This window comes from Chanos chanos, chromosome 10 (assembly GCF_902362185.1).
Source record: "Chanos chanos chromosome 10, fChaCha1.1, whole genome shotgun sequence".
In the NCBI taxonomy this organism is placed as follows: domain Eukaryota; kingdom Metazoa; phylum Chordata; class Actinopteri; order Gonorynchiformes; family Chanidae; genus Chanos; species Chanos chanos.
Genome location: NC_044504.1, coordinates 9,295,691 through 9,322,947, shown reverse-complemented (window position 1 = coordinate 9,322,947; position 27,257 = coordinate 9,295,691). Strand labels below are relative to the sequence as shown.

Genomic DNA, 27,257 nt, shown 5'->3' with positions numbered 1-27,257 from the left:
GAAAAAACACACACAGGTCAAACCAAAGACAGGTGAAGGTGATTACTGTATATCTGACTGATTATTAGAAAAACGAGTGTAATTAACAGGTGATCGGTAGACTGGAAAAACAGACTACTTATTGGCCAGCAGAGAGGAAGGTTAGGATGGAGTAATGATGACAAATAGTTTACTCTTCAATCAGTATGGCACCATTGGCACTCTAGTGTGTACAATTGTCTGCAAGTTTGATTTATTTCAGATGCTTCATACAGTTTGTGAATATTCAGTTGATTTCTGTGATTTTCATCAAATTTATGTTCTTGATACTCAAAGGTGACAAAATTTTTAAAAATCATCATTTTGTATGCGTTTCAAGAGAAGAAATCAAAAGTGCAGAGGGAATTGTCAATGTGTCGTAACAGATTGTCTGACGTCTACTTTGAGAAACCCTGGAGAAAAGGAGAAGTGGAAAATGAAAAGGTTACAACGCTTAGTGTAACACAGACAAAAATGAAGGGATTAAAAGAAAGGACAAAGAAAGTATGTGACAATTCTAAAGCTTTAAAGGAACTGAAAGGTAGTTATGTTAACCATTGTGTTGTCTGCTCAGTCTATGTCAGTGGACATTTTCATGTCTGTACATGTGTTTACGTGAGTGAAAGGGTAGGTGTGCGTGCGTGCGTGTGTGTGTGTGTGTGTGTGTGTGAGAGAGAGAGAGAGAAAAGGTGGGTGTTTGAGTGAATGAGTAGGTGGGTGTGTTTGGGAGTTTTTCATTAGAGCCTTGAAAAGTTTGTCACTGTAGCTCTAGTCAGCATACGAAAAGTTGAAATTTCACTGCCATCCAGTCTTGAGTGTTGTGTCTTGTGACTTTTAAAGATAGTTAAACAGTGTGGAGCTTCGTGTACTCTTCCCACCTTAGTTCATACAGCTTCATGCTGACAGGAAAGGGGCACGTTCCATTATTCTCACCTAATGGATGTTCCAACATCTAAGAAGAAACAGATCTCTCTGTAGCTGTGAAGACCATCCTGACTGTTGTCCTGTTTCTCTATCTTAGCCATTATGTCTCTTTTGTGAGTATGACAGATAGACACATAGTGAATGACTGGCATAGCTAAACACAAAAACCACAATTAAACTTCTATGACATGATATCAATACCTTGGGAAAGTTCTCTTTTATTTTTGACAAAATCAAAATTGTGCTAATATTGTCAAGCTATCCTCTGACCACTAGAAACAGGGACCTTGGTATCCACCTATGATATTTTGCATCTTTTCATTGGACACCACCACAATGAACACAAAGAACCAAAGATCACTGGCCAGTCACAAGAGCAATAAATCCAATAAACCCAATTTATTATTAACCCAAGTTGAGAAGCACTTATTTTTTTTAGAGAGGTAAAATATCCTGATATGTCAAAGTATTTCTCTCCCATAGGACAGACACTGATTGCTGATCTGGCACACTGACAGGACTTAGCCACTGGTGGTGTAACACGATCCACATGAGCATCTACATCCCTCATGAGTTCTCGATTTAGGTATCACCTTGCAACTGACGCCGTGACGACACATTCATTTGTGTGGAACATATGTACAAGAGCCTCTCAGATAGAAACAAGTATGTACTTACGTTACAACTAAGTCAGTGACTTTAATTGATCTTCATGGATTTTTTTTATCTGTACTTTGCCTCAGATTAAGGTTTCCCAAACACTGAGTTAGAGAGGTAGTGACACTTACTCTAAAAACCTGTTAGTCCTCAGAACGCCTACTGACAGGGGCTCAAGAAGCGATAGCAACCAAGACATGTGAGAAACACTGAGACTATAGAAAGCTTGAAGAAGGTAAGTGGTTACCAAACACTAATACACTAACACTAATATACTAACTAACACTCACACTAACGCACTAACACTAACATTACAGTAAAAACAAGAATACCACGTAGCATGCCTCAAACTAAAACTACAGTTTTAATTTGTGTCTCCCCCTTAAAAACTCTCAGTTCATTAAGCAAAGGTCAGCAGAGTGTAAAAGCATGCAGCTATATAGAAGGAGGAGTCTTCTGTAGATTAAATAGTTGAACAGTTTTGTTCTGTCAGTGTGTCAAGGAGTATTCTAACAGGCTGTTGGCTTTTCCCAGACATCTGACCAGAAGCAAAAATGACACATGGTATGCACTGTATATTCTTTAAAATTGTTTTGTTTAAAAGGAAGCTATACATACTTGTTATGTAACTGAGCAAAACATGGTTACTGATTGTGTATTAATCTTTGGGGGGCTTTTATGGACTCTTTACGTTATTGAACTTTATTCGTTCACAGAAACGGTGCCTTTATCTGAGAGAAATGTACATCCAGATCATGTGGATACATCCAATTTACAGATGCATGCCGGAATAAGAGATCTGGGAAATCTGCAATCCAAAATAGAAGAGGTGAGAAACAGATTTCAAATTGGTGACACTTCTAAATGCAATTTGAAATTCAAGAGGAACTGAGGTTTCAGCTGTAACATGATAAATAACACAGAGGGGTCAAGTTCAGGACAGGTCAAGTTCATAACAGACAAGAAATAACTACTGTGTAAAAGGAGAATACCGGGACCAAATCATCAGTCAGAACTCAGATAACAAATAACTAGGCAAGAACCATGTATGGGAATGGGATAAACAGAACAATAAGGGGCAAAGACTCAAATTTGGTGTGTAACACTCAATAAGAGGTTACACTCCAACAAAGAGGTGACAAAGAGTCCCACATATATATCAATCTAATAGAGAAACAGGTGTTCTTAAAAATCAGGGGAGACAGACAATGGCTAAACTGAAAGTAATTTCACAGAGATTTGGCAGGAGGCAAGTGTGAAAGTATGTTTGAACTTTATCCGGTTATATAGGGTTTCTAATCAAAGTCATGTCAAAACGAAACTCCACAAGTTCTTCAAATGAACTTCATCACTGCTGTGAGATTTACAAGCTGAGGTTTCCTGCCCAGAAAATAGAAACCGCATATGAGACAAGTTAAGACACTGAATACGTGAGGGTTAGCAGCATCTTTGTTGTTTTTAAAGCTGCAAATTCCGAAAATGTCGTCCTCCTATTAAAGTTAGGCTACTCCACGCACCCTGAGATTTTTCTCAGAGTGAAACTGCTTGAACTTTTAGATCATACTTTGCACTGTGGCCACTGGCACATGAAAACACTTTAATATAGTTTTATAGCCTTTCCCAGTCTTGTCAGAAGCCACAATGTGCAACTGGAGGTCCTCACTAAGCTCTTTGGTTTCAGTCATGACTTGCAATTTGACTAGTAACTGACTAGAGAACTACTGCATGAGCTGTTCTCAATTTATAGTTGATTAGAGTGTTCTAGAACATGGTAGAAATTACCAGGACCAGTTGGAATGGTGTAGGAGCCTGCTTGTCTCTCAGCTTCTTACTTCCTTGTTTCCAAACTGTCAAAGAAGTCTCTGCTGGCTAGACCTTATGGGATACTTGAATGATGTATCCACTGAATTGACAGAATGACCCAGAACATGTGTTAAGTCTTCGGATAGAATCATCTGCTCTGCTGCATGAACTATTGAATGTGAGCTGAGCCACGAGTTCGGGTAGACTCGTCTACTGCATGAACCATCGAACTCATAGATTCAAACTCAAGCTGTCCGAGTTTGAACACGTGATGTCGAACTCGAGCTGTCCGAGTTCAAGCGCGAGCTCTCAAGCGCTGCAGGGGGCTGATGGTCGAGACACCAGAGCAGTTTAACTCCATTCAGATCCTTTTGTTTGTTATACAAAGATTAAAATTGATTAATTCACCTGGATAAATGGAAACACTTGTCAATTTAGTAAGATAAATTCTATGAAGATAAAGTCTATTTTCTTAAGAGGTGAATGTTACTGCAACCTGTTTTTTTGGCTGCATTACTCCACACTTTCTTGCTCTTTATTGATTGTTATTAGCTCATTGCTGTGTGCGCTGCGTAGCGATACATGCAATCGGCAGTTGACTGGGAACAGCTGAATTAGAAAAAAAGAGAAACTCAGTTGTGCTGGTGAACCGGTATGAACGAATCACTAAAAGGAGCCATTCAAAAAGAACGACCAGTTTGCGAACTGCACACCGTTACTCTGCTCAGAACACATCTGTCAGCTCACGCTGCGAATCGGACGCCAAGTTAAGCCTTGTTTTAGTTAGCATAAATTATAGGCTTATCTCACAAATTGGGAAACCAGATTCACAAATGTAATTTTAATTTCTCAGCATGATGTTACTGACCTTTTAGTTGGTTTCTAGAAAGGAGGATGAATGATGATTGAAAGTCAATTGGTGCATGTGGCTCACAGCTCTACTACTGCAAAAAAAAAACATACTGCACTGTACCATCAAATTTTTCGGTAGCCTGCTGTTAGCAGTCAGTCTTGTTTTTGGCTCCAAGAAAGCATCAGACTTTACAGTATTTCAGGGTATTTTGGAAAAACATTACAGCACTATTGGAATTTGGCTGTATTTTTACAGCAATTTCTTAGAGAGTATATGTGTTTGTGTGTGTGTGTGTGTGTGTGTGTTTGTGTGTGTGTGTGTGTGTGTGTGCGTGTGTGGTTCTGCAAAATACTTGCAACTTTGTGTGTATATAGTTACACACAATAACAGTGACCTTAAGCTGCAAAACCTCTTATACACATCATATAATAATAATATAATAACACTTGCAAATAACTATGCAAGTCTACTGAAACTGTCAGCCATAGCTAAAACATTAATCGCTTGCAGTAGAAATATGCAATATGGTGACATCAGATAACAGCTCCACCTCGTGATGTAATTTGGTGTTTCCCCACACATGAACATGTACCATTATACATGCGAGATGTGAATAGGAATCTCTATGTATCAATTAACATAAAAATTGGACATAAACCTCTCGACTTTGTACAAAAATTATGTAACTTAGCACTGCCTACTCATACATTTCAGTTCTTTAGAATTTATTATGTGAAATATTTGTTCTCGCAAAGGATTCATTGTATTGTTGTAATTGTAATATTATTCACCTGAATTAGTGTAGAGGCAAAATGTGTTGAGTTTCTTATTTTATTACACTCTTCGCTGTTCTGTGATTTAACTGAGATATAAATGTCCCTAGGAACATGCAGTGTCCAAGCCCCCTAACGAAATTACACAGCCATCGAGTTCAGTTAGATCAGTAAATCAGTTAAACTATTGCAACGGAATTTTGACTGTGGTCACAACCATCACGGCAACAAGAAACTATTAGTGGAACTCGTAAAAGTTTACAGCAGGTCCAATTTTTTTAGAGCTGTCTTGAAAAAAAGGAAAGCCAAACGGATCATTAAGCACAAAACTGTAAGTACAGAGTTATAACATTAAGTTAAACTCACTTTATGGATAATATGTCTCCCTGATGCCACTCAGATTACACCCTCACTTAGCAGCGCTCCTTCTGTGGGCACTGCTGAATGACATCACTGATGCAGTAGCTGAACTGTGAGCGCAGCAGTCTGGCACCACTCTTCCTCTGTGCTTTCAAGATGGGAGAGGCAGTAATAGAGCCTGCCCTGGTGCAACAGTGGGTTGTCAGATGGAATCAGAATTAAAGATATGTTCTTTTCACTCCTATATTTCAGGGCAGCACATTTACCAAGTGGGTCAAGACAAACATCAAGAAGAAGGAGTGCTGTTTCTATGTGGAAGATGTCAGGTACTGTGCCTGTTTCTGTTTGACTGTGGAGGTAGCTTTCTGAGTCAGCATGTGCCCTGCTCTGACCTTGCATGTACTGCTGAGCCTATACAGAGTTCTAAGGTATCAGTGTAGGGATATGAGACATGAGATGAACCTAACATACTTGAAGATACCTAGCATGCTTGTTATTGCGACTGATTTACCTTAATCAATCATTAATTCCACAAACCTCTATTGTTTAATGTTGATGCAAAGGTAAATAGATGACTTTTGATATCTGTATCAGTGATAATGAGCTGTAAATCATTTGTTAAAGAGACATCTCTATCTTTTTATCTCTAATTTTTGTGCAGCCATCCTTATTTATGATTTGTAGTCTGGGTGTGTGCGGTACTGGGCTATTATGTGTAAACGTGGATTTTCTTACAGTAAAGGAGAGGAGATTTGTAAGTGCGGCTACAAAAAGTCTGACCACACTGATGAAGCTCAGAGAAGATCAGAGGCATCCATGGGTATCCATATACGTGAGGTGCCTACTGATGCATTTGGTGAAATAGATTTTGGAGGACTGGGCCAGAAAACAAGCAAGGTGTGGTTTTTCATTTTCTTGTTTTTGATCATATGTCGGTTCACACATTAATTTGTATTAGGTCATATATTGATTCTTTTCTAAATGTGAAAGATTCTTTTCTTTTGGTGTGTGTGTGTGTGTGCGTGTGTGTAGTATGTTCGAGTGTCCTCAGATACCGAGCCAAAGACTCTGTATGAGTTGTTGATTAGACACTGGAAACTGCAGCCTCCTAATCTGCTGATATCAGTCACTGGTGGAGCTAAAAATTTCCAAATGAAAGACCATCTGAAGAGGACATTTCGCAAAGGCCTGATTAAAGTAGCTCAGACTACAGGTATACAGCACCTTAATGATTATATCTGAATAAAAATGACTTTTATTGTTTCTGCTTCTTTAACTGTATGTCAGTACAATGTAGCACTACCACATTCTCTATGTGTTCATGTTCATGTTCTATTGTTCGTGTTAACATCTGTTGTGTGGCACGTGCAGGTGCGTGGATCATCACTGGGGGCACCAACACTGGGGTGATGAAACATGTCGGGATGGCCGTCCATGAACACACTCTGAGAAACGGTTCCTCCGGCCGCCAGATTGTGACCATCGGCGTGGCAACCTGGGGCATAGTGCACAACAGGGATTCTCTGATTCACAGTGAAGTTAGAAACAGACCTTACTGACATTAGCCATCAGCCATTAGCCGTGTCTTTCAGCTGAATGCATGAAGGGGGTTTCGTGACTACTTTTTAATCGATGCTGAAAAAAAACCGGATAATCTGCAAGATGCTGATTGCATGTCTTTCTATACTTCCACCCTCTCTCTTTTTCCCTCTCTCTCTCTCTGTCTCCCTTTCTCAGGGTTACTTCCCTGTCAGTTACTCTCTGGATGAAATGAATCAGGCGCAGCTTTCCCTTCTGGACATTAATCACTCTCACTTTCTGCTGGTGGATGATGGGACACATGGACAGTATGAGAGGGAGATCAAGCTGCGTAGCCGGCTAGAGAAGCTCATATCCGAAAAGCCCCTGGGAGACAAAGGTAAGCATCATCATCCTGAAATGTGCTGTTGTTTTTTCTTTCTTAGATAATCCATGCTTTTGACAGTATAATCATTTGCTTTCTTATCTGGCTTTGTTTACCATCTCCAGACAGTGTTGTAAAGGTTCCTGTGGTATGTGTGGTGTTGAATGGTGGACATGGCACTCTAGATGTGAGACATTAAAACCTTCTGAATTTCTGAATTTGATTTTTGCGTTATGTGTTTTTACTTTTCATGAAGCTATGGTTAATCCAAAGATGTGTTCCACAGACTATTTACAATGCCATGCTCAACAAAACTCCCTGCGTGGTCTTGGGGGGTTCGGGGAGAGTGGCAGATGTCATCGCTGAGGTTGCCAGTCTGCCTGTGTCCCAGGTCACCATGGCTCTCATCCAGCAACTGATAAAGAAATTCTTTGGCCAGGAGAGTGACAAGTTATCTCAGATGAACTTGATTGAGTGGACCAAGAAGGTGACAATGGAAACATGGCGTGTTCCGAGACACTTAGATGCCTGTAGATTTGGTATTACAGTGGTGATTTGGTGGCTTTTGTATGTGTGTAACTTATTTCAGGATCATGCGTTTTGCTATCCTTTTTCGTCCTCTCCACAGATTCAAGACATAATTAGAATGCCCCAGTTACTGACTGTGTTCCACTATGATGAGGGAAAAAAACAGGATGTGGATGTAGCCATTCTTCAAGCTTTTTTGAAAGGTGCTTCTGAAAGAACCCAATCAAACCCATCAGCAAACACTCGAAATTCATCTAGTAACTTGATTTTGTTACCATAGTGTGCTAATTCATTCTTTCATGCTTCACTGTGACAGATAAAGTGTGTCAGATTCCATGGTAGGACTCCATGGTACATTAATGTTTTTAATGATCATCCCAGTGTCTCCCAAATCTTTAGCAATCCTTCTACATCAACAATAAGCTTACCAGTGTTATGTCGTTGACAGTTAGCTAAGAACCATTACTTAATTTTCATGAAAGTCTCTTGCCTCGGCATTGTTTGTTGTGTTTGTTTGTTTTGTCTTCATTTTTGTGCTGTCTGGCTGCTCCTGTGTCTTATCCCCACCCACACCCACTGCCTCCCACCTCTTCCCTTATTCGCCTCTCCATCTATGTTATGGGTGCAATGCTAGTACGTCATGCTCTTTGTAAAGAATTTTAGCCCCTGTGACAATACCTTTTGTCAATCTGGTTGTGCAACACAAAAGGATTCTTGGTCAGCCCAAACACTACTTTATCAAGCCCAAGACGTCAGGGTTGCAGTAGTCTGCCATAGTTAGCAGTCACAGATGCTCTCACTATACTGGAGCTTGAATTGTTTCTCCACTTGTAAGTCGCTTTGGATAAAAGCATCAGCCAAATTAATGTAATGTGATGTAATATAATTAAGGGCTTTTCCTGCATCATGCGAGATCTTGATAGAAATCTTTTTCCATTGGGAGGTTCATTACTTCAATATTCCACTAGCTCAAGATGACATTGATGAAATTTTGCTGTTTCCTTGCAGCCTCTAGGAGCAGTGAGAGTTTTGGTCAGCAAAACTTGGTGCAGCAGCTGGAACTGGCTGTGGCCTGGAACCGTGTTGACATTGCAAGGAGTGAGATCTTCACTGAAGTGAACCAGTGGAAGGTCCGTGCTTTGTCATCCAAACAAACATACAGCCATATCTAACATGGCTGTCAGTACCAGTAAGGGGTTGAATTCAAATGATCATCGATGATGGCTGAAGTGAACTTAGGGTCTTTGCATTAGAGTCAATGATAAGCTTGCTTGATTTGATTCTGACTGTTGTTACCTGTCGTTGCTCCCTCCTCTCACATCAGCCCACTGATCTGCATCAGGCCATGTTCTCTGCGCTGGTGGGCCATAAGCCTGAGTTTGTGCGGCTGCTGTTGGAGAACAATGTTTCTTTTGGCAAGTTCCTGGAAAAGGAGGACCGTTTGTGTGATCTCTATGCCAAAATGCCACACTGCTTCTTTCGGCACAAGCTAGAAAAGCGTCTTCGAGATGATAAAAGTGGTTCAAAGAAGAAACTCTCTCTCAGTCATGTATCAGACGAGGTGCGCCACCTACTGGGGGGTTTCACACAGCGGCTCTATCCTATTTCCACAACCCAGCGCAGTGATGTGCGTGGAGTCGCCACCATCCGACAGACAGTGAGTTAGAGCATGGATACTGTCATTACAAGACCTCTTATCATGTTGTTTTAATAATAATATAAATGGATAAAAATGATCTATGGCTCTCTCTAGATGACATCCGAAGAGCACATTGAGGTGCCATGCGACTCAGAGGACAGCAAGACCGTGGACACTGTTTGTGATCCGGGCAGAGACCTGTTCCTTTGGGCCATCGTGCAGAACCAGAAGGAGCTGGCTGAGATCATCTTTGATCAGGTACTGCTACTGGAGAAAAGGAAGGAATGCTATCTTAGGATGAACAGGATAAGGCTTTGTTTTCTGCCGGTGCAAATATGTATATATGTATACACGTACACATATAACACGCACAAACACAATCAATTACATATATCTGTGCTCTTTTGATATTGTGCAGTAACAGTTTTTTTCAGGATTTTATGATTAAACAAATTTTTCCTGATTTTAGTTGTCTTTTGTTCTCATCCTTAAGTTGTGTTAAGAGTGTAAAGGTAAAGACTGATGTTATTGTTTGATGTCTGTGTGTAGTGCAAAGATTGCATTGCAGCAGCTCTGGCAGCCAGTAAGATTCTGAAGAAGCTTGCACAGGAGGATGAGAGTGGGGGAGATGAGTCAGAAGAAATGAGAGAACTGGCCAACCACTATGAGAAACATGCTATTGGTACAAAGTTTACATTATACTCAGCAAAACACTCTCACTACATCAGGACAAGCCAACCTTCTACCTCCAGACCAATATTCTTTAAGAGTTTATTTTATGGGTCGATTGATTGATTAATTGATTGTTGATGTACATTTTGTACCATATGTGGATTTGGTGACTTTAAGTAAGGAGTTATATTTAGGGTATAGAGAATCTGTGAAGCATACTAAGCTCATTTATGCTATACACCATAGACTCCTCATACCTGTGTGTGTGTGTTTCAGGTGTATTCTCTGAATGTTACAAACGGGATGAACAGTGGGCTCAGAAGCTGCTGGTCAGGATTTCACCCTCCTGGGGCAAAACCACCTGTCTACAGTTGGCTCTGCAGGCCAACGACAAGAGCTTTGTGGCCCATTCAGGGGTTCAGGTCAGAACATGTTTGACCTTTGGGCACAGGCTCTTTTGGTGTCTCATTGCTATTCACTGCATTTGAGTATTTTTCAAATTAAATAGATGTGGATGTGGTCCTTTTATTTAAGCATTTCTCCAAACATCTGTGGTGAGGGAAACATGCGTGGGGGTGGGGTGGGGGGGGGGGGGGGTTCAATGTGAAGATCATGGCGACACTGGGTTGGCACACATGCTGATAAAGAAGATTTGTGCCTTGTGCAGGCTCACTTAAACCAGATCTGGTGTGGAGAGTTGGCCGTTGATAATCCACCGTGGAAAGTGGTGCTCTGTATGTTCTTCTTCCCTCTGGTCTACACAGGCTTCCTGAACTACAGGTAACCTCATCACACTGCAGTTTACACCGACATTCACAAAAAAGTGAAAGTGAAAAAGTAGTACCAGTTAATGTTGTCATAGGTTATATATAATTGATATTAATGTAATGAAGTTTATCTGAATGCTTTTTAGCAGTCTGTTTGCAATAGTAAGATATGAGATAAAATTAGTCCAGACTTTGGCTCTGTACAAAGGTTTAAAATGAGACAAATGATCACAAGATGGCAGCATAACATTTGGGTCAGTGATGCTGTCAGATTAACATTTCATTTCCCTTTATCTCCTTGGGGCAGAAGGCACAGATTAGCCAAACATTACAAAATTAACATACAAATATGAAACATTTTAAAGTCACGGTTCTTCAAAACACAATGATGATTGCCTCTGAAATGAGAATTTAAACTTGACATAAATTGATCCTGTGTGAGAACTGTTTAATCTGTGATAAATTACTCCGAAATGTCATACTAAATTACAAATTCAAATCTGATTTTAGACAAAGGCTTTACGTTACTTGTCACTTTTGCAGATTTCTATACCTGCATTTCATATATTACCATTAACAACAAACAATAAAAAACCGTTCACATTTCAACCATTTTTAGAAGTATGTTATTTTACATTATACTCAGTGTGTTCCTTTTAAGCATAATATTCATGAGAAAGTGATGTTACTCTGTGTATGCCAGGCGGGATGAAGAGATTGAGAAAGAGGCCAAGAGGAAGGAGGAGGAGGAGGAGAAAAATGCAAGGCGCTTTGTTTCTGAGACCTGCTCCAATCCCCACGGAAACTCAAGCATTCGGTTTATATTTACAAAATACTTTTTTCATTGAAGCTCTTAAGTGCATTTAGTTATGGCAAGACTAGAATAGTAACTGTCAACTCCTGTCAAAACCTAACTTATGCCTGTGCTCTATTCAGTGACTCTTCAGACAGATCATCTCTGGAACCTTTGACCTGCTCATCCAGGCTAGTGGGCCTGTTCACCTCTCCTCAGGTGAAATTCTACTGGAGCATAGCATCTTATTTTGGCTTTCTGTGGCTCTTTGCCTTTGTGCTGATGATTGACTTCCAGGACACTCCATCCTGGAGGGAGCTCCTGCTCTACGTGTGGCTTGTATCGCTTGTGTTTGAGGAGATTCGACAGGTGAGATGCACCTTACAACATATGTCACTTCTCTTTATTTGGATCAGAAGCATACTCAGCATAACAGGCTTACAAATAAACAGTAACAAGTTCAGTTCAGTCACTGACTCAGATTTATGACTAGCATTTTCATTCACAGTGAGGTGTTCTGATTTGCATTCATGTTTACCTGTGTTTAGATTTTCCATATGCCTGATCAATCTGGATTTCGAAGGAAAGCAAGAATGTATATCAGTGACATCTGGAACATTCTTGATGTGCTCTCCATACTACTGTTCATCATTGGTCTAGCTTTGAGGTGTGTTAAGAGAATAGAACAATTATCAATGAGTTGTCCAAAAAAAAAAATTCTCACATTCTCATCTCTCTCATCTGTACTCCAAAATTAATTTCGGATTCAACAGTTGAATTTTTCTTTTTTTTTTTTTTGGCAGGCTCCAGCCCAGTCACTCATTGTTCTATGCAGGCAAAGTTATCCTCTGCATAGACTTCATCATATTTGCCCTGAGACTGATGGCAATCTTCACTGTTAGCAGAACTTTGGGCCCTAATATCATCATCGTCAGGAGAATGGTGCGTACGTGATTACTGACCTCACATTGTAGCATTCAGGGTGTAAAGCCAGTCATCATTGATTACATTTTATTGCATAAGAACATTAAGATTCACGTTTGTCATATGTTGCTGTGTAACATTATGAGACCAGTGAATGATTGTTGTTGTTGTTGTTTTTTTCTGTGTTCTCAACAGATGAAGGATCTGTTCTTCTTCTTGTTTTTGTTGAGTATCTGGATTGTGGCCTATGGAGTGGCTGTACAGGGCATTCGAGTCCACAACGAGGTGCGGCTCGACTGGATATTTCGGGGTGCTGTCTATGAGCCCTACCTCATCATATTTGGAGAATTGCCAAAGAGCAGTGACAGTGAGTGTCAATAATGTCCTATTTCTTAAACGCACACTGAGATTTCATTTTTCAGGCCTAACATTACATCTTATTTGTTGGTGCAGGTGCTGAGTTTGACATAAGCAGTTGTAGTGTGGATGGTACAGACCCTCTGAAACCCAAATGTCCTGTACTGAATGAAAACAACATGCCTGCATTCCCTGAATGGATGACTATTATTCTGCTTAGTGTTTACCTGCTATTTGCCAACATACTGCTTCTTAATCTACTAATTGCCATATTCAAGTGAGTTACTACTGTAGATACTTTATTTTACCCACCAGTATTAACCATTAAATATGTATTTTGTCCAACGTACAACATAGTTTTACTGAAATCACTTAAAACATTTATTTTAAAATTTTACAGACACAGTAGATCTAAAACTTGGTCATTTAGACTGAAATAAATTATCCCCTAGAACAGTTACCTGATGGCTTCTTGATCAGCTTGCCCTCCATACTTCTTTGACTTTTCATTTACTTTTCTCAATAGCTACACGTTTGAGGAGGTGCAAGACAACACTGACAAATTCTGGAAGTTTCAGAGGTATGAGCTGATAAGAGAGTACCACAGCCGACCTCCAGCACCACCTCCCTTCATTTTGTTCAACCACCTCTACCTTTTCATCCGAAAAGTACTCCTGTGTCGCCCTCTGCAGAATGACGACCATTTCAGTGAGTGCTCAAAGCTAGTGGGGTTGAACGGTGTGAGAGAATGTGTGGTATTATAACAGTTTCATTTTTTTTGTTACTTGTTCAGGTATAGAGCTGAATGAAGAAGAGGAAGAACTGCTGTTGTCGTGGGAAGCCCTCGTGACGGATTATTATTTGACATCTATGCATCAGGACAGCAGTCAGAGCATGGAATGCCGTATCCAGGAAACGGCTGAAAAGTAAAGAAAATAGGGGGCTGGGAGTGGACTTCCATACCCTGAGACTGCTTATGACTTATATAATTATTATGGCCAATTTGGGTTATATAGAATTTATTTTGAAGTTATTTTGAAGAGCCTGGTAGAAATGGAAGGTTCTGGTCATGCTCTCCAGGGTCGACACCATGTCAGAGTTGATGGAGAGGGAGTGGGGGCAGGTCAGTACATCTGAGATCATACAGAGGAGGCTGACTCAGCTGGAGGAGCAATTTTGGAGCTTTAAGTGTCTACACAAACCACCACCAGTGAATCTGGTTTTAATGCCTTGCGTTCATTCCTTCTCCGCCCAAAATGTCAACACTGAGTAACATAATCCAGATTCAAAGCTGTCATTTGTGACACGTTGATAATTCTCTGACAGGTCTCCCAGTCACTCCAGTGGATAATGGATACACTCAGATCTCAAGGTTTCAAATCAAAAGAGGACCCTCCAGTAATGTGTAAGTGTATGTATATATATGTGTGTGTGTATATATATGTATATGTGTATATATATATGTGTGTGTGTGTGTGTGTGTGTGTATGTATATATATATATGAGAGAGAGAGAGAGAGAGAGAGAGAGAGATTTTGTCTTGTTCCACTCTTTGATGAATGCTAAACAAAATACCCACCCCATCCCTCAGGTAAAAGTACCTCCCTAGATGAGTCAGATGGGCAAGAGACAGATCAAGTGAAGGCCCAGTATCACATACTTGCACGAGAGCTCCGGTACCCTGACAGCAAAGAGCCTCGCTTCCCTGTCCCAGAGGAGAAAGTGCCCTGGGAGGTGCTTTATTTTACTTCACTCTACTGTCCAGTGGACAAACTGATGGATAAGTGTATTTTCCCTGTTTGCAAAGCTTTTTTCTGATGTGTTTACACTTACACACTCTGCTACAGGTGGACTTTAGCCTTTACAAACCTCCGGTTTACAAAAAAGAGCAGATCAATGAGTGAGTTTTATATTAAAGACAAAGTCTGAAAAATACAGTCTGAACTTCTTGATTTTAATTCATTCAACATATTGAGTTAGCTCTGATGAGAAAGCAAGTTGGCGTTGTAAAGGAATTGTTTTTTTTTTCTTCTGCAGATCAGAACTTGCTTCTTTAGACAACTACAGGTATGGAGACATTAAACATCTTATGGACCAGCACTGCTCTGTTATACCACCATGTTATTAAACTGTACTTATGTCCTTTCTCTCTTCTCTCCTTAAAAAAAAAAAAAAAAAAAATCAGAAATCCAAATGGCCGGACTGGAATGAGGGGGAAAGGAGTGCTTAACAACTTGGGTCCAAATCGTGGGGTCGACCTAATTCTCACTCGGTGAGAGAAGGAAGCACTAAAATCCAATTCCTTTCCAATTTAAAATGGAGAAAAAATAGATACTCACATACACACACACACACTCATATGTATATGTGTATGTGCGTGTGCGTGTGTGTGTGTGTGTGTATGTCTATATATATATATATATATATAAATGCATACTATGGCTTTTCCCAACATGCACTCAGATCAAGATCAGATATAGACTGTAAATGGATCAGATTAAATGCCTCAAACTGAAATAATTTGATTCATCCGTTGTGTATCTTAAGGTTAGCCGTGCAGCCTGGCGTGGAGGATCTGCAGTAACATGTAACATGCATTGACTTAAATGAGACAGGGGTTTTTTCTTTTTCTTTTTTTCCAGGTGGCGTAATAGTGACCGCTCTGCTCTTGAGTTCCTGGCTGTTTGGGATGAGCCTGCACACCAGTGGGCATTTCCTGCAGTGAGAGCTCTCTGAACTCTCCCTAAAGAACCATTAAATTATGTGTTCATAATTCTCATTTGTCATTGTGTAATAGTGAAAGACCTTAGAGGAGTAATCATGTTTAGAGGGTTTCAGAGTTTTATTGTGTGGTATATCATACCATTAACTCCAGCTTCAATGCTCTCATGTAGTCTGATGGATCCATACCTGAAATGCTGCTGAGTCTACTGGGCACAGAGCTGTATCAGAAGATCAAAGCAGAGGTAGAGGACCCAGCCCAGAGAAAGAAGGTAAAATGCAGATGCCTGGATGTGACGTGTTATGCTTATGGCAGTATCCTTGTCTTGTTCAGCTAAACACTATTGGTAGCAAGTGCTTTTATATGATAATCCTTGCATAACTCTTTGTATGTCATAAAAGGCCAACATTCATATTCATTTGGACAGAGCTGAGTTACAAAGTGTGTAGGCTGTGATATGTATGAATATTGTGTCAAACACACTTATGGTTTTGTGTTCTTCTCCAGGTTGATGAAGTTTACATTGATGATGTTCGGAACACTGATAACGCTTGGCTTGAAAAATCTATCATCAACATTCACGTAACCAGTTGGCAAAGCGGTGGTCAAGAGGTAAAGGGAAGCAGACAAGCAAGTGTGAGAGGCGGGGGAGACAAAAAGAGAGTGTTCTGGTCCAGTTCTCCATTCATAGCCTATCGCTGATGACATGACAGGCAGTTAACTCCAAGACTACTCCAGTCGTCAATGTTAAGACATGTTACTCTAGATAGTTATTCATTAATTAGAATAGAAATGTGCACAAGTGCTGTGATGGACTAGCGACATGTCCAGGGTGTCTCCCCGCCTCTCGCCCAGTGTGTTTGACCCTAATTAGGACAAGAGGCTTTGAAAATGAATGGATGAATTAACGAACATGCACATATTTTGATGTCTAATGTAAAGTGTAAAAGTTGAGCTCATCACAGGTCACTTAATCTTGGAGAAATTTTTATGTCTTGTTTTCTCCAAGTATCAGTCAAACAGTCTTAATGCAATAAATTGGAATTTTTTGTGTTCTTCCACATGGAAAAGTACTGCACAGCCTTCTTTTTGAGATGACATTTGGTTTTATTGTTCATCGCCGACTCTTTCGTCTGTACTCAGGTCTAGGTGTGATTGGAGGAGGTTGAAGAGCTTGGCTGTTCTCTGTGAGCTGATCTTTTCTCTCTTCTCTCCTCAGACTGAGTCACTGCAGTGGAAGGAGGTGAAGAAAAGTACAGCGGTGTGCGAGTACCAAAGAGAGGCTCTCCGGAGAGTTGCTCAAGACCACAATATTCCTTTCTGATCCTCAGGAAAAACAGCACGTGCCAAAGCTCTAAGAGACCGAAAGACTACTGATACAATTTGCACCATGTTGTAGAGGACTGCAATGACAAAACTATATAAGCCACACTGTTTTTATTGTATATCAAGACATAGACAATCCTGTAAGAAATTATTATTTGAATGACTGAGGCAAACTGTGCTACATTTATTAGTAATAATAATAATAATAATAATAATAATAATAATAATATAATCATAATGGTTTATTGACAGTATTGTAGTATTCCTCTTTCTGTCACTCACAGAAATTTAACAGGTGATTTTTCTCAGGTAAACTGATAAACTGATTTCCATCAGAGAAGGAGAGAGAGAGATTGTTGATCAAACATTTTTTTTAAGTCACAATCATTGTCGAGACAACATTAAACTATGAATTTTCAAAAGAGGCGTTTTGTGCTCGTTAATGTAAACTCAATCAAACAGCAGTACATCTGGTGCCTGATTTGCGAACTAATATTACCCTCTAGTGCTTATAAATGGACAGGTGTCTTTTATTTTTCTGATGGTTTGATAATATTGGTATAGATATAAGGCATCAGATAACATCAGTTAGGCATTTTACAGGGTCCCTGATAATGCCACCAAAGACTTCTTCAGACCAGCTTCGCTCATGTAGCAGTTTCGGTGTTTCTGCTCAGTGACTTCTTTAAATTTTAACGCTAACAGGTTCACATAATCCTCATGTACACACAATGTAATGAAACTTTTCAGTCGGAGTACAAATCGTAAAGTGCATAATATAAATAAATGCTCAAATGTATATTAAAATAAGTGCAGCTCTTGTGCAACCTAATCGCTTTTATAGTCATTATTCTTATATAGGAGCGCTCCAGTCACAGTTTACTGCACGTCGCGGCTCATTTGCATATAAACTATTTGAAACATGCATAGACAGACCACATCGTCTCCCCGTAAATACTTAGTTGTGACTTGGCTACTGTCACAGTTATATGTTTCGATTAGACCTGAGGTTGACGGAGTGTGTACTATAGTGTTGTTAGTCATCTTGCATCGAGCCGGTTATCAGACTTCTAATCAGAGGTCTATGGAGGGACCATAAGTAACTGGGTTGCTAGACACCTTCCTAAAGGGTGGCGTTGTAAGCTCTGGAACAGAATTCAATACTGTATAATTATTCTTCGCTGTGAGAGAATTAAAATTTGGTGTTTTTCCTGATTGTGAGAGAGTTAAGAAGTAGTGCAGTATACTGGTATTGTAAGTTGTTAAGTGAGCTTCATGTTCTGACTATTAGTCAGGAGATGTTCTAAGTAAGCTTAGAAACACTGCAACCTATTTTAAAGAGGGCATCTGTTGTCAGGGCTGCTGAGCTATCATTGGCTGTGCAGATCCGTGTCCATGGGGCTGGACAAGTGAAACCTACGACAGAACATCACGGAACAGCTCCTCAGACGTAACAATCATTCACATGATGGACAGCCTAAATTCATATCTGGGAAGAAAGGCTTGGACTCAGGAAATGCGATGACGACATCCAACGGAAATACAACATTGAACCTTCCGAGGACAGACTCTGGACCTTGCCCGACATCAAAAAGGCCTGGGGAAAGACACAAGGGATGTCTGCAAGCAGCAGACGAGACGGATTGTCTGTAATTTTGTGCAAGCAAATTAGACAGCATCTGCATAAGTGTGAAATCCAAAGACTGAAACGTGAAATCATTGCAGAAAATGCAATGGTTAAATTGTTAGCTTCTCTATTACAAGAAGAGAAAAAGGAAAAAGAGAGACTTTTAGCTGAAAATCAAAAATGGCTTAACTTAATCTCCAACCAGCTACAATCAAAAGACACCAAGCAAGGGAAGCCAAAACCGCTCTATCCATTCAAAGAGCTGAATTTCACTGAGGAACAACATCGCCATTTGCTGAGAGAACCACCACATGACTATGACAGCAGCTCAGGCGGTGAGGAACTGTCCAATGATGCACCTGCTCCTGCATCTGTGACAAAGGACAGCAGTTCACAGTGTCAAATCTATCTCCACGACAAGGTCTAACAATTCATCAAAGGTTAGGCTTGCTCCTGTAGTAAACAAACACTGGAGAACTGAAGTGGAAGCTCAAAGTGAAGAGGAGTTTGAGGAGGATGGCCAGATACAGACTCGCATTGTGACAAAGAAGGTCAAAAGATACCTCCCATGTAAGACTTATCAACCAGCTACACCAGAGCAAACTGATAAGTGGTTCAAGCGGTCCTCAGGACTAGAACCTGAGGTATCCAAAGCCCTTAAAGTCTGTTATGATGACTGGGATGGTGTCAGAACAGCTTTCAATCAGGTTGTGGAACGGTCAGCAAGATCTGAAACACAGGACGTCAAACTCAGAGCATTGCAATCTAAGGCTCTGAGGTACAACAAAACAGGAACTGAACACAAAGCAATGAAGGGCAAGACACATGACCTAAAGAAAGCAAGAAATGGACATTGTCATTACTGCCACAAGCCAGGACACTGGAGGAAGGAGTGCAAAATAAGACTCAAACTGAGCAACACACAACAAGGAAAATGGACTAAGTACTTTTGAAGTCATCACAGGCCAGCCCATGCCCCTACCCAGAACAATGGATCTATGCTAACTTCTGACAGCCTGATGCAGTACTGTGAACAACTCAGTCTCGCAGTACAGGGTGGTGAGAAACACATTTGTAGTTGGCAACCACCTGAGTTGGCAACCATCAGAGGGTAGCATTAAAAGCCAAGTGGGAAGGTCCATATCGGGTCCTTTTAGTTACGAATGCAGCAGTTAAGGTGCAGGGAAAAGACAAGTGGTATCATGTGAGCCATTGTAAGTTAGCAAATCCGCCTAGAGAGTAGGGACAGAATGGCGGTAGTAAACTAAATAGGGATATTTTAAGCATCTATACAAATGACAATTCATTTTGGTGTCGATGCAGTTTGGCCAGGTGCGTTTCCGTTTCCTCTCTTGTGTGTCATTGCAGGTAACTAGTGAAAAGGAGGATCCCAAACAGCTGGGAGAGAAGGGTGCCCTGGCTGACATCTGACACCTTCACTGGACTGTACCTGAAACCTGGCTGACATCTGACATCTACACTGGACTGTACCTGACAGGACACGGGACACATCTGCATCGGACAAACGCACAATATAGCACAGCCTGCTTCAGGAGATCTCGTCCACCAATACAATCCAGCACCATAACTGTGGAATGCAATCATCCACCATGCCAACAATGTCATTTTTAATAATGCTGTACATCCTTTCAATATTTATGCATCATCATAAAAAGATATTTTTATTTTATACTGTAAGCAGAGGTGCCTGTACTCAGTTGTCTCGCTGGTGGTGTGGTGCAGGACCCAAGTGCAAGACACGATGGTTGACGGTGACAAACGGAAGACTTTACTGACAAAAGAAGATAAAAATACAAGTGCAAACTGATAACAAAAGCCGATAACAAAAAGGTGCAGCTTGACAGTGCGCAAAATACACAAACAACGATAGACAATAGACAAGGAAAACACTAGGACTTAAGTAGAAGGAGAAACTAAACAGGGCAAAACAGGATTGGGTAAAATTAACAAGGTCAATAATTAGACAAACGGGAACAAGTGAGGGGCGGAGACAGACAGAGATCAGGCACACAAAGACATGACAAACTAAAAGTCCAAACTGAGGTGCAGGCTGTAACATCAGTATTAGGCTGTGTACATGATTACTATCAACATATCTTGGTTTCTTTATCTGTTCTTTTTCCTCCCTCTGTTCATGTATTTTCTTACAATTATTTCTTTTTGTGATCATATTTTGTTATGATCAAAGGGGGGGGAATGTAAGATTATAGTGACATCTGAACAGACATGGTTCATGATAGGAGAACTGTTTAACCTGATGGTCGTATTACCATAGATACAAAGAAAGCTTCATACCTTTGGCGCCACGTTACTGTTGGAGCCAAGAGCAATTGATTAAGGCAAAATACAACCAGTAATGGGCAAATGGCAGCCATCACAGACAAAAGGGGACTTTAGCATTAACACCTAGATTCTGATTTGCATCAAGCAACATTTGTACACCTATTGTCTGTTTGCTTCATGGTATAAAAGGCCGATCACGGTAACAGTTCTCTGAGTTAAGCTTTGGCGCAAGCAGACATGCTGCCGGATTCCACCACCACCAAATAAAGCGTGCTTTTGCTCCAGTTCGTTTATTTGACACTGACCACAAAGGCACATTCACACACGACCAGTTGATAAGAGTATCACAGCTTTACCTTGGGTTGAAAGCAGAAAACGGTGACAGTTATACACACTAATGCTGTAATTCCAATGGCTAGGAACACTGCTTTGGTGTCATGATAACTGAAAAAAAAACCCAACGAGAAATGAGAGAGAAAAAAGGCCGTTATTACAACGACAAACTTGTGTGCTGATCCACAACAAACATTTTACACAGTGTCACTGGACTGATATTGAATCTGACCTTGATATTGTTCCAGTCATGTAGGACAAGGTTAGAGTCTATGAAAGAAGGACATAAATGATTAATTCATTTATATGCTGAAAAAACATTTCAAATCTTACCTGTTTTAGAAGTACACATCAAATAAAGCTAAACCTTTTAGCTTGCTAACATGCCACATATTTGTAAACTGCTCAGGAGTAATGATTAACTGCAGTTTCCTCTTATCAAATTTACATTCTGCTGACATGGCAGAATGGTACTCACAAAGACAGCCAGCAGAACTAGATTCCATGGGTAACGCCTCCTAAAGACAGTGGTTGATTGTTCGCGATGCAAAAAGTAACATCCCGCTATGCACTCAACAGATGAAAAGTGAAATGAGGTGTCTCACATAGAGAGAATGTAAGGAAGCTCACCTAGGTCCCTCACAGCAGACCAGGACCAGGTAAGTGACAAAGAAAACACCACTGATAAAATAAACACATCAGAGTGTTCAGACATAACCACATGCTTTCTACATGTCCTAAGCTTTTTCATTACATCACAGGTCACCGATGAACGATGGTAATATTACAGAGATGTCCAATGACAGAGAGAATTCAGTAAAACAAGTCCTGAGAACACAGGGTGAGAATAAGTGACATAAGCTTATTTCGCTCTCTTTGCCTGATCAATGCATTTAAAAAAAAAATCACAATGAAGCCCAATAAATGCCTGGATACTGGATTACGAACAGACGCACAGGATCGCTGTAACAAAAGATGTAAATAAAATCATACAGATAAATGACTCAGGTGAGAAATAGCAGTAATAGCAATGATGACATTTAAAAAAAAAATATTATTCATGATATATATATATATATATAATTGTCGTTGTGCTTACATAAAGGTGAACACAGCCACAATTGAAGCAGTGACAATAAGCTGAACACCCAAAATAATGTAGACCTGTGTGAGCATATAGGTTTGAATGTGGTTAGATACAATGACAGTGATACTTGATAACATTTGCCTAACATACATTAAAATCAGTAGACAAAATAGAACACATTTCTACATATAATTTATAATATTGTTCTGAACTTTTCACTGGCTTCCTCAAAGCAGTAAACAAAGGTACCTTTCTGATGAACGCATGGCGAACAGCCACGCTATCCCACAGTGGATTTGATGCAAAGTCCTCCATGTCTCCTGTGCCATACACAAAAATACAACAGAGCAAAGCTGATTTATTTAATTACACAATCACAATCCAAATATACATGCCAGCATTTCTCCAGAGGCCTTGCTATATTCACATATTTACACAAAACAGATTGTCAGTTAAAGTACATTTAGAGAGGCAGTGAAGAAGATGAAGAATTTTCATGCATGTGTGTGCTTCTGTACTTTCCCTTTCTGCTAGTATAAAACCATCAGTTGCTATTACTGGCATCTCTTACTGTTTATTTACACCTCTCCACAGCAGGTTTCTCTGTCAACAAACGGTACAGCATAATATTGTGTAGTATCATTCTCAATTAGAAACAGGACAACCGGAGAACAGTGTTATCTTGGGTGAGGTGACCTTAAATATAGATTTTTCATTAACATCCAACAAACATTATTCATGCAAATTCATCACGGCATTCTATCATTATTGCTCACCGGGGCCTGGGTTTGACATAGGCATCCCTGGAGACAGAACTGGTGGCATCATGGATGGCAGGCCAGGTGAAGGGTAGCCAGGACCCTGCCACATCCCTGCCTGAGGATAGGCACCAGGACCAGGGTAGACGGCAGGTTGGGCAGGGTTCCCAAAGGTAGGGTATCCATATCCTGGAGCTGCTGGGTAGCTCCCATGTGCATGACCAAACTGCTGATTCCTTGATTCTTCATAACTTGGTGGGAGGTCTGATTTGAACATGGTGATATTCTTGAGCGATGAGGAGAACAAAACTGCGTTCAGTTTAGAAACTCATCACACATACTGGGTTAAGAACTTAACAGCACAACAGAATTGTATTACTAAAAAAGTCTGAATGTCAGACACAGGAGACATGAGAACAGAATTGTTATGTCGCAGAGTAGTGTGGAATTTGTGCAATATCTATTGTCTATCTATCATATTTAACATGATATTTTGTTTTTCAAAGGGAGGCTGTAACAGGGAGTGTGTTGGATTTTCCATTCAGCAACAACATTTACCATGTGTCGCCATAGTTCAGACGGTTTGTACTCAAACACATTCATTTTTCAAAAATATGAAACATGATTTCAAAGAATGTGCTTATGAGCTTCTGATTATTTGTTCAAACAATGTAATAATCACAGATATAGCACATAAAATGTAAGGATGCAAACTGAGTAATTCCAGGCTATGAAACATGACCCTTTTCAATTGCTCAGTCACATCACCCGGCAACCAGACGCAGCGAACAGCGTAGTACTGCAGCGTAACATGCAGGGTACTCCAAAGCAACTAGCGCAGTACGGTTAACCTCATAAATCAGTTTTACTTACCACGTTGACTCTCCTCTCTGAAAACTGTAGCCCGTTCTATAAAACGGTCGATAAACGTCGAACTAATGTCGTCCAACTAATGTGTAATGTCAGCTCTGTGTTCGACGGAGGGCTATTGTCCGAACTACAGAACAGCTGACGGATTCTGTTCCATGACATCTCTCGGACACGGGACGACGCTGTAAGAACCTCTTGGGTGGAGCTCCAGTTACCAGAGCGACGTTTACTTCCCTCTAGACAGACAACCTGAAAATATTATCTTTTAATGTTTAAAATTAGACTTTTAAGAGAAGTTAAGCACCGTGGATTACAAAAAAAACCTCAACAATAAGTGTGTCTATACCAAAGGCAAGATTAATCCACTTAGTAGGCTAGTTATTATATTCAAGGGAAAGCTGATCAAGTGAACTAGGGCTACTTGCTTGTAACGATCAGCTATCAAACAGCGATTATTACCAACAAACACACGGCTTAAAATTGATTGACGTTTCTTTCTTTAATTGCGGAAAATTCGGATCGGTACATAAAATAAATATGCAACACAGAAGATGCCGTTTTTTAAATATATTGTCATTAACCCACCATCAAACACAAACATACACCCAACACCTATCATTCACACACAAACCAAATAGCCTACAGTTCTTACAGTTCCATCAGTAAAACGCTAGCTGCGCTTTATGTCCTCGCGCAACCAATGTAGAAAGTCATTCAAAAACAGCGTGTAATCCAACGAAATACGAAAAAGGCAACCAAAAATTTACACCAAAAAAGAGTCCCCAAAAAACCAACAAACAGCAAAAAAGATAATCCACAATGGAACCAGCAAAAAAAGAAAAAAAAGAACAATCTCACCGCTTTGGCAGACTGGGGATCAGAGGACATTACCCCGCGCTCAGCCCTGAAACTTCGGTGAATGTAAGTTTAAGGAAACTTCCGTTTCATTTATTTCAAGTGCACTTTTTTTTATCTCGGCGTTCAGGTCCCCCGCAGACTCCCTGACTTTCTTTTCGCCTCTCTCTCCTGCCACACCCGCGTTTCTTTTTAAAAGCATTTGAAAAGTTCCCGGGTTGGCGCGTCAGCTGACAGGTTTGACGGCCAGCTGATTCACCCAAACACAGCAAATGAAAACAGAACGAAAGACCGGTATAAATTAAAACAACCATAATACATGTAGAGGATGGAATGTTATATTATACGGATTCCTTTCATTCCCTTATACTGTTAACCTTGAATTAAAAAGGAATCCTAAAACCCATATGTGGCGGTGCTAGAGTTCGTACACCATTCATACATACGCCATCCAGATGCTTTGAGCAATGATGATGCCAGTTGGAGGCTCTGAATCTCAGATCAACCACGCTATTCTAAGAATCTCAGTTTGCCTGCTGTTCGTGCTGTTTCATTTTCAAACCTTTTTATCTTGGTCACGTCATGATACACCAACTGCTACAAAGTCCACATGAATGTGTTCTCCGTAAGTGGACTTTTCAATACTTTTCAATAAATAACACACACGAGGCCTTCGAGGCTCAAATCACGGGGAAGATCTTTGTTAGATCAATACATTAGGAATACATTAGGTCTTTAAATTGTGCTCCAGAACACATCCACTGGCCTCTCCCGTTCAAGAGATGAGAAATGTATCATGGCTGAAAATAATGACCAAGCTTACATGGTCAAAGACTGTAAACAGTCAGGTCAAGGGATCAGGTTTGAAAAGGCGCTGTACAGCGCCCTCCAGGGATAAGTATGATCACTGTTTTGGGTCATACCTGTCAACACTGGGCTTTAAAAATAAGAAAGGACCCCCCCCCCCAACCGTAAAAAATCAACAAGGATTGGATTAACTAGTTCCTACATTAGGAAGGGAAGACGTTAGTGATGTCTAACACCCAAGACAGACCTGTCAACCCTCCCGTTTTTTCTGCGTTTCTCCTGTAGTATAGCCTTCTCTCCCGCAGTGCTCCCGTTTTAACATTTTCTCTTGAATCTCCCGTATTTTAACCTTTCATAACATTAGGTTCTGGGCCTGGCGGTGGCGTAGCTAGAAATTTATTTAGAAATTTATTGGACGGACAAAAGTGAGCTGGCGCGACTTTCACTCACGGTCCATACCTGTCAACATTGGGCTTTAAAAATAAGGGAGGATTTCCCTCCCAGAACTTTAAAATATCAACAAGGATTGGGTTAACTAGTTCCCACATTAACTAAGTGACTACAATTGGGTGGTCAGTCAGATACCTGCTTGAAGGTGAAATGCTGTGAACACTGAATGCTGTGATTAAAAATGTTCACATTCCTCATCGCAGGAGGAGTTTTGCATATCTGTCTGTTTAAAACTTGTAGGGCAACTTCAACGGAAATACGAGGTAAAATCGCAACAAACCCCTTGCTGACGTTACTAAACCTGTTTCCATCAACCAGTATCATTTTACCAGATGCTACTTACCTTTTAGGCCGGTGGCGTGGTGGCGCAGTAGGTAGCGCTGTCGCCTCACAGCAAGAAGGTCTCGGCAGCCGAGGTCCTTTCTGTGTGGAGTTTGCATGTTCTCCCCGTGTCTGCGTGGGGTTTCCTCTGGGAGCTCCGGTTTCCTCCCACAGTCCAAAGAACATGCAGGTTAGGTGACTTGGAGACACTAAATTGCCCCCTAGGTATGAATGTGTGTGTGAGTGTGTTTGTCTGTGTGTCTGCCCTGCGATGGACTGGCGACCCGTCCAGGGTGTTTCCTCGCCTTTCGCCCTATGAGCACTGGGATAGGCTCCAGCACCCCCCGCGACCCTAATCAGGACAAGCGGCTTAGATAATGAGTGAGTGAGTAATTACCTCTTTCCGGCAAATAAATTCCTTTCGCCTTCCAGCGCATTTCCGTTGAAGTTGCCCTACAAGTTTTAAACCCACAGATATTCAAAACTCCTCCTGCGATGAGGAATGTGTACATTTTTAATCCGCATAACACAGCTGATGGAAACGCACACAGACATTCCCATAGCTAAAAAATAAATGTCTAGCTACTCCACCACCAGGCCCCAGAACCTAAAGTTATGAAAGGTTAAAAATACGGGAGATTCAAGGGAAAATATTAAAACGGGAGCACTGCGGGAGAGAAGGCTATAATGCGGGAGAAACTCGGAAAACAGGAGGGTTGACAGGTCTGACGGTTCATCACAATTACATTCTTCGTAATTTACTGCTGCACTAAATGACAGATCAGACACCCCGTATCGCAACTGTAGCGTAGGCGTACTCAACAAG

At 40.7% G+C, this 27,257-nt stretch overlaps 1 protein-coding gene and 1 pseudogene across 1 annotated transcript in view; one reads left to right on the top strand and one right to left on the bottom strand.

Annotated features, from left to right (window-relative positions):
* The window catches only part of LOC115822763 (protein lifeguard 3-like), a 110,127-nt gene extending 83,577 nt beyond the window's left edge, over nucleotides 1–26,550 (bottom strand). The window contains exons 1-8 of the mRNA XM_030786681.1: nucleotides 26,454–26,550; nucleotides 23,147–23,437; nucleotides 22,620–22,690; nucleotides 22,383–22,447; nucleotides 22,193–22,246; nucleotides 21,914–21,964; nucleotides 21,762–21,801; nucleotides 21,516–21,553 (exon numbers count right to left, since the gene is read on the bottom strand). Coding sequence (XP_030642541.1) covers nucleotides 21,516–21,553; nucleotides 21,762–21,801; nucleotides 21,914–21,964; nucleotides 22,193–22,246; nucleotides 22,383–22,447; nucleotides 22,620–22,690; nucleotides 23,147–23,437; nucleotides 26,454–26,550 — 707 coding nt within the window. The remainder of the gene's footprint in view (nucleotides 1–21,515; nucleotides 21,554–21,761; nucleotides 21,802–21,913; nucleotides 21,965–22,192; nucleotides 22,247–22,382; nucleotides 22,448–22,619; nucleotides 22,691–23,146; nucleotides 23,438–26,453) is intronic.
* On the top strand, nucleotides 5,545–20,077 carry LOC115822115 (transient receptor potential cation channel subfamily M member 2-like; annotated as a pseudogene).
* Nucleotides 26,551–27,257: the final 707 nt, after the last annotated feature.